Source organism: Dipodomys merriami, unplaced genomic scaffold, assembly GCF_024711535.1.
Source record: "Dipodomys merriami isolate MVZ:Mamm:240054 unplaced genomic scaffold, mDipMer1.0.p SCAF_2, whole genome shotgun sequence".
Lineage (NCBI taxonomy): Eukaryota > Metazoa > Chordata > Mammalia > Rodentia > Heteromyidae > Dipodomys > Dipodomys merriami.
Genome location: NW_027203381.1, coordinates 70,801,024 through 70,819,762, shown reverse-complemented (window position 1 = coordinate 70,819,762; position 18,739 = coordinate 70,801,024). Strand labels below are relative to the sequence as shown.

The window sequence follows — 18,739 nt, the reverse complement described above, 5'->3', positions numbered from 1 at the left end:
ATAATACTGGCTGCAAAAGAGTCTATTCAGGCATAGGTTATGAGTTAATTGAATCACTCAGTATACTATATAATCTCAAGTCTAAGGGCAGAGGGGAGAGACAACCTGTAAACAGCACACACCTTTCCTTGTCTCTTTCCTTGAACTTGTAGTTTTTCCCCTCCTCTCTCTGTATCCTTCTACAGCTCTGAAACTCACTGGCATTTTTTTGTTTTTGTTTTTTTGGGTTTTTTAGGCCTCCTTTTTTATGATTTCTCCCAGATTTCTATTTTAAAACATCTGGAAGCTACATTTCTGATGGTCCCACATTTTCTCTTTGTTTAAATAGATGACAGAGAGCCTGACATCCCTGGGATGATATTTTAAAAATAACATTCCAAAGAGTTGTGGCATTTTCCCACTGAGTAGCCTCCATATTTAGTTATGAGAATGGCCTTGGGGTTAATGCTGGAGCTTCTCTGTCAACCTTTTCTTTAGTCTCAAGTGGCATGCTCAATGTCCTAAATGAACTCTCTCTCCCAAAGATTCAGCTGCGGATGGGGCCACCATATCTTGGAAGGAAAATTTTGATTCTGCTTATACTGAGCTGAATGAGATTGGCAGGTAAGGATACCTAGCAAAATCACTGCTGAGGGATCGCTTATGATTCTTTCTTTGTTTCTTTTCCCTTCCTTCCTTCCTGCTTTTCTTCCTTCTTTCCTTCCTTCCTTCCTTCCTTTCTTCCTTTCTTTCTCCTTCCTCTTTCTCCCCTTCCTTCCTTCCCTTACCAAATGCACACATACTCTATATTATGAAAGTAACTAATTACTTCAGATGTAATTACTTCAGATGTAATTTTTTAGCAACTCTCAGCCTTTATTCTTGTCTAATGTAAGAAGTTAAGCCTTAGCCTGGTGCTAGTGGCTCAGGCCTGTAATCCTATCTACTCAGGAGGCTGAGATCAGAGGACTGCTGTTCAAAGCCACCTGGGCAGAAAAATCCATGAGATTTCATCTCCATTTAACAACTAGAAAACTGGAAGTGGAGCTGTAGCTCAAGTGATAGAGTGGTAGAGACAGCACCCAGGCTTTGAGTTCAAGCCCCAGGACTGACCAAAAAAAAGTTTAGCCTCCAGTTTTTCTTCAAAATATAACTATAGCTACATATCTCAATTTTTGATAAGTGATATTTCCATTATCATCAATTCTAAGTATTTTTCTTCAACTATGATTTTTTTCTCTTTTACCTACTAATAATGAGAAACTGCTTTGATAAGTCTGAGATTTTTTTTCAATATTTGAATTTGAGGTTGTTTCTGTTTGTTTGGTTTAGTTTGGTTTGGTTTTTGTGCTGGGCGTGGAACTCAGGGCTTCACATATATGAGTCAACTGCTCTACCACTTGCCTAGGATATTTTCAAAATTTCTTTTGTTACTGATCTCTAATTTAATGGCATTATGGCCAGAGAATTACGTTTATAATATTGACTCCCTGATTTTCCCTTCCTCCATGGTTTTTCTGCTTGCCATAAGCTGAAAAGCAATGGAGCCAGTCATCCATGAAACCTCTGAAACTATGAGTCAAAATAACACTTTAAGTTGCTTGACAGTGTTGAAAAACTAACACACCTTGTCTGCACAATGGTCGAAGAGAAGAAAGGGAAAAGAATGAAGTTCTCCTAGTTCATGCATGGATCTCAGGTGGCCTGAGTGAGAAACTATAGATACCCTAAAAGTCATCACCCACCCAGATATGTAAAAGAGTCACTACCACCTCCATCCCTGGCCAACATCTCCCCATGAAGCATGGAGGCTCGTGACTGAGGTGGTGGTGACAGGTTTTGTGGGGAAGACAACATGTTCATTATTTCTATTCCTTGGGTAAAAGTCACAATATAATTCACTGCCTCTCACTATAGCTCCTTGCTTTAAAGACAAATTGTTACCTGTCTTCTTGTATAGACAAAAGAAGAAACAGAGGCCAAAGGAAACTTTGATGGTGGTGGTGGTGTCTATAGTGTTCTAGGGAGTGTATAGCTGTTATGTAATCCAAAGGGAACTTTTATCGTGGTGGTGGCGGTATCGATGGTGTTCTAGGGAGTGAATAGCTGTTATATAATCCAGTCTTTAAACGTGGCTAAGTGGCATCTGAGTGGATTTCCAGCAAGGGAAACTCAGGCTCCTGGAAGTTCAACAATTTCCTTCCAGTCCCACAAGTAGGAAGTGTGGGGCCAGGATTCAAACCTGCTTCTCAGCCTGTATGTGTTCTGAATACATGTGTTCTACATACATGTGTTCTACATATATTTCCAGCAGATATTTCACATCACAATTGTTAAGTTCTAGTCATCAAAATCTAGTTTGCTCTCTTACATTGAGATTTATGACACGAGGTTTGAGCCCCATAATGAATAAATCCCCTGCTGGCTGTACAGGAAGTCAGTTCCATCATTGGCCCTAGTTCATTCCTCCTTGAGATATTTGCTGTCAATAGTCATAGGTTAAGGCTTTTTTTTGTGTGTGTGGGGGGGTCCGGTTGTGGGGCCTGAACTCTGGGCCTGGGCGCTGTCCCTCAGCTCTTCAGCTCAAGGCTAGCACTCTACCACTTGAGCCACAGCCCCTCTTCCGGCTTTTTTCTTTTTGCTTATGTGGTGCTGAGGAATCAAACCCAGGGCCTCACACATGCAAGGCAAGCGCTCTACCACTGAGCCACCTTCCCAGCCCAGGTTAAGGCTTTTTTGAACCCAAAACAAATAGATGCTTTATGTGTTTGCTTGCTTGTGCCAGTCCTGGGGCTTGAACTCAGGGCCTGGGTGCCATCTCTGAGCTTTTTTTGCTCAATGTTAGTGCCCTACCATTTAAACCACAGCTCTACCTCTAGCTTTTTTTTGGTAATTAATTGGAGAAAGGGGCTAAGAGTCTCAGGGGCTTTTCTGCCTGGGATAACTTTGAACCACATTCAAACAGATGTTTTGATATTTTTCAGAGGGAAGATGAATTTTCTGATTTGTTTGCAGTGATTAATGTCTTTCTTTTGCAAATCTCCAATAGCCTGAAGCTTCTCTTCCCTCCCAGTTATACTTATCATATTTCCGGAAGATCCTTTTAAGATGCTATACATTAACAGGATAGAAGTAAAACAAAATTCTTCTTGTCTTTTGTATCAGTACCAGGGCTTAAACTCAGGGCCTTGTACTCTTGCTCCGCTATTTTACTCACAGCTAGTACTCTACTACTTGAGCCATATCCCTAGTCTAACATTTTGCTGGTTAATTGGAGCTAAAGTCTTCTGAGCTTTTCTGCCCAGAAAAGCTTTGAACTGCTATCCTCAGACTTCAGTCTCTTGAGTAGCTAGGATTAGAAGCATGAACTACCAGTTCTCAGCAGCATGAAAACATTCTTACACGAGACACATGGAAGATATTTGTGCTGGGGTCATCCAAGTGAGTCAACTTCTTTAACACACCTAAACCTACAACTTGGGGCCAAGTGGCTATCCTGTTAAAAGAGCTCTTTAGTGATTAAATATAAAAACTGTGCAGTGTCTTAACTTTTACCAAATGCCCTTGGACACGGCATACTTAGGCAGAAGTAAGCTATATGGGCGCTGTTGCAGTTTGAGGAATCCAGTGGTTATCACTGAGAGGCTGACTGGTTGTCTATACTAGATCCAAGATGGTAGCACCAGGCCTCCAGGTAAGGGTGGCATGTGTTTAGACTCTTTCTTGGGATTTCATGAAACCAACAATAAAGGAATTTTCAAGCAGGTACCTTCGATGCAAAAGCAATAATAAAGGATTAGAAGTAGAACAACAGATGGCACATGACCCCAAGAGACTTGCCTGAGAAAACTCAGCCCAGTCAGTTGCAGGGTCACATGACAGCCAGTGTGACCTTTGCAATCAGTTCCCTGAAGACTCAGGTTGCAGCAGCACAATCAGAATTAGGTATAAAGAGGATGCTGAACTGTGAACGGCTGGTGGAAGTCAATGAGAATGAGTGTGTCTCGGGAAGGAGTGACCACAGATGTCTGTGTCCAGCCTGGCACTGCTGCTCCCTGTTTGGATCCTACATAGGCAGCCAGGCAGCATTCCCAAGGGGTACAATGTGGCTGCAGCTCTCTCCCAGGCTTCAGGCATCTGTAGAATTGTCCTTCACCATCCAGAGAAGACTGTCGTTTACCTTCTAGGAAGGGAACAACAGAGCACCTCTGTTCTCAGTGACATCAGGCACAGTTAGGTAGGCTAGAACCATACCAAGAACAAGACCATGTTCTCACATGTGGCTACTGGAATCTAGGAAGTCCCGCTCTAGACTCCAACAGGCCTTCAGAAATAGTCAAGCTTCCCTCACTGCACAGGAAGGAGAAAATCCTCCTGTAGAGACTCTGACCAGCCCTAGAAGAAGGACTAGCTGCTGATTACGGAGTTTTCCAACTTAACAGTCCAGTCCGATCTCCCTACAGTAAAGTGAAAGTGGCAGGCTCCATCTAGATACACAGCTTCCCAATAGCTTTTAGTTCCCAATTAAAGAGCCAACTCCCAATGCCAGCCAATATAGATAGTGAGCTGACGCTCGCTCACTATGCCCTTTGTTTCCTACTAATGATAACTACTGCCTCTCCACAAATTCTGAAAGCAGCTGCCAGAGACTTATGAAATGTAATAAAGGGATTGGAGAGGCTGAAAAGTGACAAGCACAGTGATAAGAGCTCCCTCCCTTCCTCCCTTCCTCTCTTCCTCCCTTCCCCCTTTATTTCCTTAGCCTTGTCCAAAGGGTAAGTCAACTTAAAGAAGTATTCAGCATTCCTAGAGAGCAAACACACATGCATGCGCCTGTGTGCATGTACACACACACACACACACACACACACACACACACACACACACACACACACACACACACACACACACACACACACACACACACACACACACACACACACACACACACACACACACACACACACACACACACACACACACACACACACACACCCCTTTCTGGCTAAAACCCAGGCAAAAGGGATTCCCTTGGCTGGAGACATCAGAGAAGCCTTGGGCTTTCTTCCCTCCAAAAGCAGGCATGTGAAGCTGCATGATGATTCAGGAAACTAAATACTGAGGGTTCCCCACCTTTCTGGCTAGATAAGCACACAAAGAGGCCTTGTAAGCCAAAGAATGATGGGGGATCTCAAAAAGGAGAAAGAAAAAAGAAAGAGATCTCCTAATTCTGTATATGAAATAAACAAATCCAAGGCCACTACAAGTTCTGCAAGTTCTCACAGCTGTGAGGACAATTGCTACATAAACCACTGCTCAGTCACCTTACACTCACGAACTAGCTGCAACCTAATCTTTGAGGAGTGCTGATGAAAGTCAGACCTAAATGCTCAGAAAATACTTTGAAAACTGCTCTGGCAACAGAACCATTTCCAGAGATCCTGGAGCCTGAACCTAAACACATTACTGCTGATGAAAACATGTAAATAAACGGAGTCAATCTTCTTCTGAAGGCTTTAACAGAACCCAGAATATCACAGCATAATAATCAAAATTTTCAAGATGCAACCTAAAATTACTCAATATAAGAAAAATTAGGTGGCGGGGGAGGGGAACTGGGAAGGTGGCTCAGTGGTAGAGTGCTTGCCTTGCATGCAGGAGGCACTGGGTTCAATTCCTCAGCACCACATAAGCAGAAAAAGCCAGAAGTGGCACTGTGGCTCAAGTGTTAGAGTTCTAGCCTTGAGCTGAAGAGCTGAGGGACAGTGCCCAGGCCCAGAGTTCAAGCCTCTCAACCGACAAAAAAAAAAAAAAAAAATAGGAAGATGAGATATCTCAGGGGAATGTGCCATTACTGGGCTTGATCTCAGGACTTTACATTCTTGCTTAGCTTCTACCATTTGAGCCACAGTTCTACTTCTAGCTTTTTTCTGGTTAATTGGAGAGAAGATTCTCTCAGAGTTGTCTGCCTGAGCTGCCTTCAAACTGTGACCACAGGTCTCAGCCTCCTGAGGAGCTAGGATTACAGGTATGGGCCACTGGTGCCCAGCATGACTCAAGTTTAAACATGCAATTTATTTGTATGTCATGCATGCCTTACCCATATAGCCTGAAGGCAATTTGGTATAATGTTTTCAGTGCACCTGCATTGTGACTGTGACCCTTTACATGAAGACAGGTGTGGAACTTTCCACCTCTGGTGTCATGTAAGTGCTCAAAAGGTTTCAGATTTTTATGTGTTTTGGATTTTAGACTTGTGGATTACGGATGTTCAACCTGTCAGATGTTACTGTCTAATGTGTCACAGAAAACGTTACAAATCTCTGGCTAAAAGGAGATCTAGCTCATGGTATAAATCTTGGAAAACTTCCTCCCTTTGATTTCCCAGGGGCCGATTTTCGATCGTCAAGAAATGCATTCACAAAGCTACCCGCAAAGATGTTGCTGTGAAATTCGTGAGCAAAAAAATGAAGAAGAAGGAACAGGCTGCCCACGAGGCTGCCCTACTGCAGCACCTGCAGCACCCCCAGTACGTGACTCTCCACGACACCTACGAGTCCCCCACCTCCTACATCCTGATTTTGGAGCTGTAAGTACAGGTGCCGTCTCTCTAGCATGATCCCATCTGTTTGGGTTACCTATTACCTGCAACTCACAGATAAGACAGGTACATTTTATACAGTGTTTTATAGTTTAGAAAATATAGTTTATACAATTCTCTCCCTCCCATTTTATCTAAATGTTATTCTCATTCTCTGGATTAGCAAACAAAGGATAGGGAAGGTCCTTAATTAAAGCAAGCTCTTTAAAGCTAGGAAGTAAAGAAATGAGCCTTGAACCCCTGTATTTCTCACTCCAGTTTTCTTTCTTTAGCTTTGTTTTATTTTTGTGTAATACAGTGCTGCATATTTGGAGGGGTATACAATGTGATTTTTCAATGCATGTATACATTATGTAATGGTTAATCTGGATATTGATATATTCATTGCTCTAAACAATTATTCGAGGGTTTTTATAGTAAGAATATATATATATATATTTTTTGGGAGGGGGTGGGGGGTCCGGTCGTGGGGCCTGAACTCTGGGCCTGGGCGCTGTCCCTCAGCTCTTCAGCTCAATGCCAGCGCTCTACCACTTGAGCCACAGTGCCACTTCCTGCTTATGTGGTGCTGAGGAATCGAACCCAGGGCCTCAGGCATGCAAGGCAAGCGCTCTACCACTGAGCCACCTTCCCAGCCCTATATATATATATTTTAAGTCTTCCCTTCTAACTAGAATCCATCACCAAAATAACCAGCAAAAAGCATGGCTCATGTGACAGTGGGCAGCTGAGCCAGCAAGTCAAGCAAGTGTGAAACTCAAGAGTTCAAACCTGAGTCTAAAAAAAAAAAAAGACAAAAAAACCATAAATTCATGTAAGACTGCTTTGTAAGCAAAGGGCTCTGATTAGTCAGAATATGGCTGATATCTTTCTTTCTTTCTTTTTTTTTTTTTTTTTTTTTGTGGTCGTGGGGCTTGAACTCTGGGCCTGAGCACTGTCCCTCAGCTCTTAGCTCAAGGTGAGCACTCTACCACTTGAGCTACAACACCATTTCCGGTTTTCTAGTGGTTTATTGGAGATAAGAGTTTCACGACTTTCCGGCCCTGACTGGCTTTGAACGGCAATCCTTAGATCTCAGCCTCCTGAGTAGCTAAGATTACAGGCGTGAGCCACCAGTGCCCGGCTGATGTCTTTCTTGCTGAAGGGTTGTTTTATTTTATAATCTAATCCATTAAAGTGATGTCACACCTTTTTCTTTGAGAACAATAAAAGTTAAAAGTGAACAAAACAATGCTTCTTAAACAAGACTATAAAAGAGCCAGGGGCTGGTGGCTCATACCTATAATCCTAGCTACATAGGAGACTGAGATCTGAGGATCACGATTCAAAGCCAGCCTGGGGGAAAGTCCACGAGACTCTTATTTCCAGTTAACCACCAGAAAACCAGATACGGTGCTGTGGTTCAAAGTGGTAGAGCATGAGCCTTAAACAAAAGAGCTCAGGGACAGTGTCCAAGCCTCAAGTTCAAGTCCCATGACTAACCAAAAAAAAAGAAAAAAAAGACTAAAGATTTCTTCCCTGAAACTTAACACCTTTGTAGGTTTATTTTGGTTTCAAACATTGCTCTTCATCTATAACTAAGAGAGATATTGGAGATTTTAAAGCTTTTGCATGTGTTCTTTTTCTATTTCTTAAAAAACATTCCTTGGCTGCTTCCTCCCCATTTTCAGGATGGATGATGGCCGACTTTTAGACTACCTTATGAATCATGATGAACTGATGGAGGAAAAAGTAGCTTTCTATATCCGGGACATCATGGAAGCCTTGCAGTACCTTCACAACTGCAGGGTTGCACATTTGGACATAAAGGTAATAAAACTGGAAAGTGTGGCACCGAACCAGCTGAGTCTGACTTACCCGTTATTATCCTGAGAAACAAACATTTGAATTCATTTTATTTACTAAAACTAGAATCTATATGACTATCAAAGAAATCAGGCATTGTCACACAACGCCTCATTCATGAATGAATGAGAACACACTAGACATAGGATGGCATTAGAGAGTGAGAGAAAGTGATGGGGTCTACTTTGTTTGCTTTTCTAGAAGAAGCCAATTAATGTCCCCTCCTCTTTCATGCTGCTCAGACAGCTTTTTGTTCTCCAAAGGACAATTCCATCTTTTCTTGAATTGATGAAGCAAAGGGAAGTTATGAAGGCATGATATTCAGGGTTGGGGTGTAGCTCAGTGGTAGAGCACCTGCTTAATATGCACAAGGTCTTAGGTTTGAGTCCAGCACAAAAAAAGAAAAACAAAAACAAAACCCAGAAGCCCCAATTTTCAATGCCAAATGATTTTTCGGAAATACATGCAAGTTTAGAGTTTAATGGGTTCAAATTCATAGTTTGAAGCTCCTATACACTTTGTTGAAGGCATTTCCTATATGCTATAGGGTCATCAAAGAAAAGCAATCCATGCATATGTGTGTGTGCACATCTATGCTTGTGTGTTGGTACTGGGACTTGAACTCAAAGCCGCTTGCTCTCACTTGGCTGAGTCATAACTCTACTTCTATCTTTTTGATGGTTAATTGGAGTTAAGAGTCTTTTGGAAATGTCTGCCCAATCTGGCTTTGAACTGTAATCTTCATAGCTCAGCATCCTGGGTAGCTAGGATTACATGTATGAGCCATCAGAACCTGGCTACATAGCCATGTTTAATATGATTTTCTGCTAGTAATCAAAACAGACTTGTAGGAAAGGTTTCAAGTTGCCCTTTTGTAAGAACTTGTGATACTCATTTCCCTGTTTTAAGCCAGGTATAGACATGAAAATAACCCACAACTCTTATTGCACTTGGAGTTATTTCCTGGCAGTTGAACTCTGAGCTGCCAGTGAATCCAGGGGCAGAAAGGATGTGTGTCAGCTACAGAATCTATCTTAATCAAATAGCCATGCCCTCTCTTCTCCCTGCCTCCCTTGGTCCCTGTAGCCTGAAAACCTGCTCATTGACCTCCGGATTCCAGTGCCTCGAGTGAAGCTTATTGACTTGGAGGATGCTGTCCAGATCTCAGGCCACTTCCACATCCACCACCTGCTGGGGAACCCGGAGTTTGCTGCTCCAGAAGTGATCCAAGGCATCCCTGTCTCTTTGGGCACAGACATCTGGAGCATCGGGGTTCTGACATATGTCATGCTCAGTGGGGTATCCCCTTTCTTAGATGAGAGCAAAGAGGAGACATGTATCAATGTCTGCAGAGTGGATTTCAGCTTCCCCCAGGAATATTTCTGCGGTGTGAGCAATGCTGCCAGGGACTTCATCAACGTGATCTTACAGGAAGACTTCCGGAGACGGCCAACGGCAGCCACCTGCCTGCAGCATCCGTGGCTACAGCCTCACAATGGCAGCTACTCCAAGATCCCCCTGGACACCTCCCGCCTGGCGTGCTTCATAGAACGCCGCAAGCACCAGAATGATGTACGGCCTGTTCCCAATGTCAAGAGCTACATTGTCAACCGGGTGAACCAAGGAACATAGCCGTCTCCCAGTCCCTGCGGTTTCACCTGGAAGTGTGGTGTGAACCAAAGGAAGACTGGATGTGTCTGTACATAACTCTCTCCCTTCCTTTCCTCTGTGTGGTTCTCTGGATTGAGAAGCGCCCTCTTAAACCTTGTCCATGGTGAGTCAGGGTCTGAGCAGAGAGGTCAGAGTCACTCTAAAGCTAGGGGCTTTCCAGAAGGTCATTGTGAAGAAATAAACACAGAGTCACAGCAAGTATTAGAAGAAAGGGCAATGGTAATAAGATTATTATCTGTTACAAAACTTTAATTGTACATTCCAAAATGAGTGATTAAGTAGAAAAAAAACACCTTACGCTCACTATAGGGGGTGGGGACGTAAAATGTTTCTGACTTTGCTGAAAATTTAAGCAAAAGAAAAGTTCTATTTAACAAAGATGTCAACTATTCTGGTTTCAAAGACTTAGATATAGTTTCTTAATAGGATGCATAAACATACAGTATAATAGGTCTCATTCAGGTTTCAGAGTTTTATAATATAGAGTTATATATGAAACCAATCCTAAATAACTTCGAGTGCTCTAGTTAAGACAGTAATTTATTGACTGAAACATTACATTGTTTTGACTAAGCACAATTAGATGAAAAGTTTTTTAGAACATTTTATAAATCTTGTATAGAAATCTTTTACCAGAACCTGTGCATTAAGAGAAAGCAATGTTACCCTTTTACAATCTGTGAATAAGAATACCCCTTCCCCCACTCTGGGTCATGGGTTATTTGATTAAGATAAGTTTATATAGGAAATGCTGCCCCTGGATTCACTGGCAGCTCAGAGCTCATCTGGCAAGAAAGCCTGCCAGGAAATAAGTCCAAATCTAGTAAGAGTTGTGGGTTATTTTTATGTCTACATCTGGCTTGAAATAGGGAAATGCTCATTACAGGTTCTTACAAAAGGGCAAACAGAAACTTTTCCTACAGTTCCTATCAACAAGGTATCAACACTTTCTGGTGTCTTCTACACTGTAGACTACAGTCTTCAGTAAGTTGGCTTGCTTTATCTATGACCCCTCATGAAGTATGGGGTACTTATTTAAAGGAGGCAGCCATATAAGCCTTTTAAAGGCCTGGTCCTAAGTCCTTTTTGAAGCCATGGAGAAACCTGATCCATCCATCCTAGCAAAGTCTTAACTAACTTGCTTAACTGCAATAGCTATCACCACTCAGCCGCCCAGACTTCTTTGGACAGAAAGGACCAAGTGTATTTTAAGACCAATGCTGCTTTCTGGTGTATATTCTCCTTATAAGATTATTAACTGCCCTTCCATAGGTGGGGAAAGGTTAAACCTGGGCATTTCATGGTTTTTTGTTGTTGTTGTTTTGTTTTGTTTTGTTTGGGAGTTGGGGGGAGGGTTTAGAAGATAGAGAGGAGTTCTTCTTCTTGGGTGTTTCTACATGATCCATCTTTTGTGTTCTAGAATGTGTTTTATAGATTGCTTTTGTGCAAATGATACTCCCAAATTTCAGGGTTCGTTCAGATCAGGTTTAATGATGCTGCTTTTCTCCTATGAAGGGGATTGGGAAAATTAAAATCATGCAGCACCGAGGTGCAAGCAGAGAATGCATGGAAGCAGAACTGCAAACTTATTTAAACGAAAGAGAAAATGGTGGAAACTAAGCCTGAACTGTATGTAGCCTAGAAAAGCACTCAGTTCCACAGTAGAAATGGAGAATTGAACATGCTCATCATTCTTTTCCTTTGGTTTCAAGGTCAGATTTCTCACCCATACTTCATTTCATCCTGTCCAAGATTATAGATTAATAAATTAGTAGAAAGTACAAGCAATAAGACTAGATAGCACTTAGTACTTTCGGAATTAACCAAATATGTAGAAACTGACTTTGTGTGGTTTCCTAGTTTTCAAATGGCCCTGGATCATCAAGCCTCCCTCCCTCAGGGCTCTCACCCTAACACCATGATGTGTATACAAACAGAATACTATATGATGCTTGCTAAAAACCCTTTCAGTGAGCATACCTTTGTTATATCATATAGCATACAAGCAGAAAGCCCAGTACTTAGGACTTGTCATGCGCTACATTGGAGGCTCTGAGGAGTCTTAACTACCTGCAACATGTGGCTTGGCAAGTTCTACTCTGTCCATTGCAGACTTGACTAAACAGTTTCCTGCAGAGTCATTCAGAATAGTTATGACAGGCTGAGTTTAGGCTAGAGTGAGACAGGACCTAGTACCATGTGGAAGGAGGGTGGTATTGAAATCATGCTGTGGGGTAGACAGATGACAGAATGTGAGTCAGAGCCAAAGCTTTCACATCAGCTTGGACGTCAAAGTTAGGGTGATGTGGGTGATAATCCAGATGTAGGCCTGCACGGAATGCCTTCCAAATACCCACATTGGGGAAGACAGGAAAGGAGGGTTATAAAAAAGAGAAGCTGTCTCATGTTAACTGGAGCCAAAGTACAATCGTTAGACTAGCAGGAACTTAAGAGAAATCATGAAAGACGGTGGGTATATTGTATATAGTTTGATAACAAAGAAATTGAATAGGAAAGCTCTCTATCTGCAGAACTCCTGGTCCCTTCCAACAAGGACAAGCTAATGGTATTCATTCAAGAATTATCCATAAGAAACTAGAATAACTGGAAATGCTTGGAGATGGGACTTGGATAGGAGTTGAAGTTGCTGTTTGGGCAGCTGTGGTGGGATATGGGGGTGGGGAGAGAGAATAGGGGATCTATCACTCCCTTGTACCAATCTGTTTTGATAAGAGGTTTTTCTCTTATCAGGAGAGAAGAGGGGGAAAGCAAAGAAAGTAGTTCATTTCTACTATAATTATGGTAGCTCTCAGTGGGACTACATTTCCAGATGAAATGGGAAAACCCAATGCTGGTTTCATTGACAGGTGTGTTGGCTCACATCAATTGCTTAGGGTTTAGAGTTGTTCTGTCTAGTGTTGTCAGGTTGGGTAGAGAAAGAAGGAAAAGATCAGGGACAACCCAGGATCCCTGGTAAGAAGTATACTCATTTCTTGCATCTTTTACATTTGTTTCAGATTAAATAGATTTATATCCACTTACAGATGAATGTGGTTAAAAGATATTTAAGAAAATAAATTGTAATGTTGGAGGTGTCCTTCGGGTCTCCCCAGCCATAGACAATGTAAGGGGGAGAGGAGGGGCAGAGGAGAGAGCTGGCCTCATGCTTTGTGCTTCACAAAGCCTTTATAAATAGCAGTGCCTTTCAGAGGGGAAGATGGGAGATGAAGACATTCTTACATTTAGATTTACTGATATGGCAGTATTTTTTCTTTTAATTTTTACATATCTTCTAAATCAGAACATCTGAATATAGGGTGGGAGCAGGAATTCTTGAGTTTCAACCTCAGCTATTCTAGATTCATCCTTTCTTACAGAAAGTCTTTGTTTTTTTTCCTGCCCAAATGTCACCATTAATAAAATGGGAGTTGGGGGGGAAGGCGGGAGGACATTAATCTCAAAACAATGTTGAGAAACGAAAACGTTCTTTGTTGTTGAGAAACATATATGATGCTTTGCTTTTCTTAAAGTGCTATACACTGCCAGTGCTAAGAATTTTATTGATAGTAACTTTGAACATTCCAGGTTTTCAATATTTATGTCTTTAGATACCATTTACAAACCCATGGGGTTAAATCCTGTAAATTGCTTTTAATGGAAGTGCCAGGTAGGTGCTTTTTGTCTAAATGTTACTTAGTCTTATTCTATTTTTGATCCTTCAGTGGCTTGTCTGCAGAAAAGGGTTTGGAGAGCTGATTACGTCTTAAATGTTCATAAACTGTTTTATCCAGTATTTCTTATGGCAGACATGAAGAGTAAGATGCCTTCCAAAGCAATTATTATCACTGTTCCCGTAAAAATGGACAGAGGAAAACCTAAACAGCCTCTTTCCTCACTGGGAGGGCAGAAGTAAGAATAAAACATCCCCCAGTATCACAATTCTTTCTTTAGAGTCCCACAAAACACCATTAGAAGAGGCAAATTAAATACATAGGTGTAGAAATGAACTGAATAGGTGGTTTTTGGAGGGAACATTTTGGTTCTGCTTTTTGGACGGTTAGGTCTCTCATGAATAGCATACAAATTGTCTCATAGCCTCAGTGATTTAGTGCCTATGAGTTAGCCATTGCTTTTTGCTTGCTTATGTGGAGGAACAAGGAAACTTCTATTTGTGAGACTATGAGAGGCCAAATATGATATAAAACAAATGGTGGTTATTTCTGTGCATTGACTAAAACATTGTCCCATGCATTTGATAGAAGAGGAAACATTTGGAACATCAATCTCTCTGAAGTAGGACATCCTTATTCAGAGTAAGTAGTGTATTCTACTGAACAAGTTGTGAGACTTGTTGCCCATATTCCTTTCTCTCCCTCACACCTCTATAGAGTCTGGATAGACACACAGTATGTGAGTTTTCAGTGGATTTATTTGTAAAGCTGTGTCATGATTTTTCTTTGTTATTTAAAAATCTAAGGATCTTTTGGGAGTAAGTAATTAGACCCAGGTTAGGCTAAAGAAAGAACTCACACATATTCCATCAAGAAAAAAAAAAAGCTACTATGTGAATATCTATTCTCTGGAAGAAGTAAGGTTCTTTAATTGTTTTCATTTACTGTAGAGGGTTCAAAAGGGCTAAATCTGTCCCTAACACAAGATGTTTTCATAGAAACTGTTATTCACATGAAAAATCTGTACAGAAACAACACTGAAATATCATAGAGCCATCTGTTTAGGAAAGGCATTGCTCCCTTTCAATAGACTGAAGTTAAAGAAGAAAGTCACCCTGAGACAATTCATCCTTGGTAGGGGGCATTTATCAAAGGCCTGAAGTTAATGTTCACAGATAAATTATTATGCTTTCCTGTCATCCTGTTGCTGAGAATTTTCAAAATGTGGTCACATGTAATTTTTATTTTTTGAAGCAAAATCATGGCTTAGTCAGGTAATGTATTTCACTGAGGCTAGTTGAGAAAAGGAAGAGTGGCAGGAAAGTGCAAAGAACAATTCTGGGAATACCGTCTCCTGAATTTTAATTTAACCAAGTTAATTTGCTAGCCCAGGAATAGCCAAGCAGGGGAATTCCATCCAAACCAAGCCCACATTGTGGAGAATATGGGGACGTTTACTGTGTGTGACCTCAAGGACTGTGGCTATGAATTAGAAGTTCACAAAACATACACCATCCCTTACTAACTTAAGCCATATCTTTCATCTGTATTTGATTTTTTTTTTGACCCTGGTGCTTTTGCTTCTGTTTATGCCAAACTAGCCTACTCTATGGGGGAGGTGAGTAATACTAGCCACAAGACAAATACAAAGACTGTGAAAAACTAAACACTCTCTTCCAAATGCAATCTCTTCAGCAAACGTAGTGATCAAAGTGCAAACTGTTGGGAAATATAGATATATGTACATCTGTACATGTATATAGTGTATATTATGTATGTATATGTTATTGCTCATATGCAGAAATCTATCCATTTGCAGACAGTTTTGGTGAGTCAATTTTTCTATTGGAAAACCACTGAGGGCCATTCAAAGCCATTAGGGATAATACGTGGCAAATAATATGGGAAATAATTTGCTGTCTTTTGAAGTCCATCAGCCAAACTGACAAAGCAGGAAACATAATGGGACCATCATTTGCACTATTCTATCTACCTAGCCTCAGAAAAAGCTCTATATTTGAGTTATTAATAGCTGATTTTAAAACCACATTAATACCTCTTGGTTTTGAGTGACCCTCCCCCCCTTCTTCTCCTCCCCTCAAGTCTCTTGAGAATGTGTGGTGGGCTTCTCTGGCCATTCAGATAAAGGGCCTTATCCATAAGTGGACAGGTTTCCCCATAGGAACCATTACACATATACATATAAGTACATACTTCCATCAGGCTTGTAACAATTGACTGAGAATCACTCCACAGTATTGACAAATAGTTCTATATTTTCAAGGTGCAGAAGAATTCCACAGCCTTAATTATTTCAGTGTCTTGCTGGTCTGCCTTAAGTGTATCTTTTGGGTTTTTGGTTGCTTCATTATTTTAAAATTTTTCTGCAGTTGTTCATTTTGTATGTATACAATGTCATTTTGTAAAGGTAGGTTGTAAATATTTTATTTGTAAGTCAAAATCATTCCTGTGTAATGTTGTAAAGTGATAACCTGCTGTCTTGTTATTATTACTACAGTAAATGTTATGTTATAGATGAAACTTCAAATTGTACATCTCACATGTTATGCATTCCTATAAATATACTATACTAATGATGCTTTTGTTGTCTTTTTTCTAATTCAAATCTTTGTTTAAAAAAATGAATATTTTTTTCTCACCCCCAAAATACATTGAAGGTTCTGACAAGCTAAAGTCGTCACATTATTATAACAATTTTTTTTTGTCTAGCATTTTAGAAAGAAAGTAAGAAGTACTGTAAGGCATTTGGCAGTCCAAAAATGCCGGGGTGTGTTATGGCCCTTATCTGGTTCCATGTTGACAGGCTATCAGGCTACGTCTGACAGGTTTGTGCATCCTGGCACGAGCTTCAGACATTAGCCTAAGCAAACCATCAGCTTTGAAAACACTAGACTTTCGAGGGTGTGGGCTCTGGAGACCTGGAGGTGCTGTTTGGGCCTAGCCAGTTGGGGGTGTGGAGGGGTGTGTGTGTGTCCTCAAAAGTGTGTGTGTGTGTGTGTGTGTGTGTGTGTCCATTTCCGCTGCTCTCCCTGGGAGTCCCCCAAGCCCCAATTTCCCTCACAGGAAATTTGTGCCCCAGTCCCCAGGGCTTTTTCAGGTGGCTGGAGACACCAAAGGCAGAAACTAAGAAGACAAGTTGTTGATTTCCCAGAGTGAACCAGAACACATACCTCACCTAATTCCCTCTGGAGGTTCACACCCGCCTGCCTCAGGAGCTTCCTAAACTCCTTTAAAGTCTCCCTTGACAGGGAATGTCATGAAAGTTGTTATAAATCTTCAGCAAGTGGACATTGACCAATGCTCAAGAAAGTGATGGCTGGTTTTCAGGAACTCACAAATGTCACCTTGACAAAGAACCCACAGCAAGAGGGGGAGAAATGGCATACTTCACTGATCTGTGATGCCTGGCTGTGGTTAGTAAGTCACAGAAAGCACAGCCACAGTGTATGTAGAGAATGAAGGAACTTCCAGTTGGCTGCAAAGAAGAAACAGGTTGGAAAACTGCAATTTCACAGAGGGATCCTAGTTGGCACTTCTTGAATGAAGAACTGGGAGGCCAGTCACTGCCAACAAAACTTCCCACTGTGTTCTTGCTTAAAACTGTCCCTAATTTTTGCTGGTTTGTTATTAATCAACAATGTAGTTTCAATTCTGTTTAGTCTTTTTATTATGTTTTAAGCAATTTACAAATGCTATATATCCTATCAATGCTGCCCTTTCTCTACCCATCTTTTCCCTCACTCTTCTTAATTTTGTAGGATATACATTGGATTCTTGTCTGCATTTTCCCCTTCTCCTTTTCACTCGTCTACCTCTTTGCTTGAAAAGTGCCTGCTTTCTGGTGTTTTGTTTTGCCGAACTTAGATTTGGGGTTTCTAAGGAATTACGCTATTTGAGAGTTCCCTCAAATCTACCTTGTTTTAGCTAATAAATTTGTATATACTTGCACACCACCCAACGTATTTACTTACACATTGATGTGTGAATGATATTTTCAAAATGAAAACCAGTGATTTTTACATCACTGATGATTACATTCGAATTCATGGATTGCTTAGGTGTATGCCAATTGTCATCAATTTTTGTGCTTTAATATATTGTATTTCTAAGGGCATATTCTTTCTTTACCTGTTTTCCCTTTCTTTCTAACTTCCAGGTGTTGCCCTAGTTGATCCTACTCAATCTTCAGATTTCTGGTAAATTATAAAATTTGTCATCGATTTTCAGAGAACTGCGTTTACTCTCTTCAGAAGTGTATGCTCAAATACGTAATTCACATGCTTAATTGCAATTAAATTGCAATTCAGTGATTAATAACTACCTCTTATCAGTGAGCTAGAATCTTGTTTGTTCTCACCATATTCTCACAGTGTTCACATAATAACTAGTACATAGAAAGTGCAAGGAATATCATCCTGGTTCCTTTTCTCTTAAAGGCCAAGAAGTTCAAATGGACCTGAAGGGTAGGAGGGGACATGTAATCTGTTGTAATACCATTGGACTTCCCAAATCTGATTGCTCTACTTTGGATTAGAAACTTCATTAGACTGTTTTTAATGGAATTAAAACATAAGGAGTTGCCTATTTCACATAAATAGATTGTGACATCAATTTCCTGGTTTATATTCCAAGTTTCCTATATGCTGTTTCTTTTTATTGTTCTAAGGAGGGAAATGACTATCATAGCATATAACATGGCTGGTGAATTTTGAGTTTTATATTCTACTTTCAAGAAATATACATTGAACATGTTTGATAGTATTTTATTAAGTGCTATGAGAAGTTTATAACATCAATAATATATTTGGATGATGACTAAGAATGATCATACACTGATGTAATAGATGAATTCCTTTTTGTGCTTGAAAATGCTAGTTAAACTTTTAATCTGGCATGTGTTTCAAAGTATTCAATTTATATTGAGTTGTCTTAACTTTGCTACTAAGCTAAT

At 40.7% G+C, this 18,739-nt stretch overlaps 1 protein-coding gene across 12 annotated transcripts in view; it reads left to right on the top strand.

The window, feature by feature from the left end:
• Nucleotides 1–16,366, top strand: part of Kalrn (kalirin RhoGEF kinase) — a 611,632-nt gene extending 595,266 nt beyond the window's left edge. For all 12 annotated transcript variants that reach the window (XM_070030027.1, XM_070030026.1, XM_070030024.1 and 9 more), the window contains 4 exons: nucleotides 525–603; nucleotides 6,368–6,568; nucleotides 8,251–8,389; nucleotides 9,512–16,366. In XM_070030027.1, coding sequence (XP_069886128.1) covers nucleotides 525–603; nucleotides 6,368–6,568; nucleotides 8,251–8,389; nucleotides 9,512–10,057 — 965 coding nt within the window. In that variant the 3' untranslated portion in view covers nucleotides 10,058–16,366. The remainder of the gene's footprint in view (nucleotides 1–524; nucleotides 604–6,367; nucleotides 6,569–8,250; nucleotides 8,390–9,511) is intronic.
• Nucleotides 16,367–18,739: the final 2,373 nt, after the last annotated feature.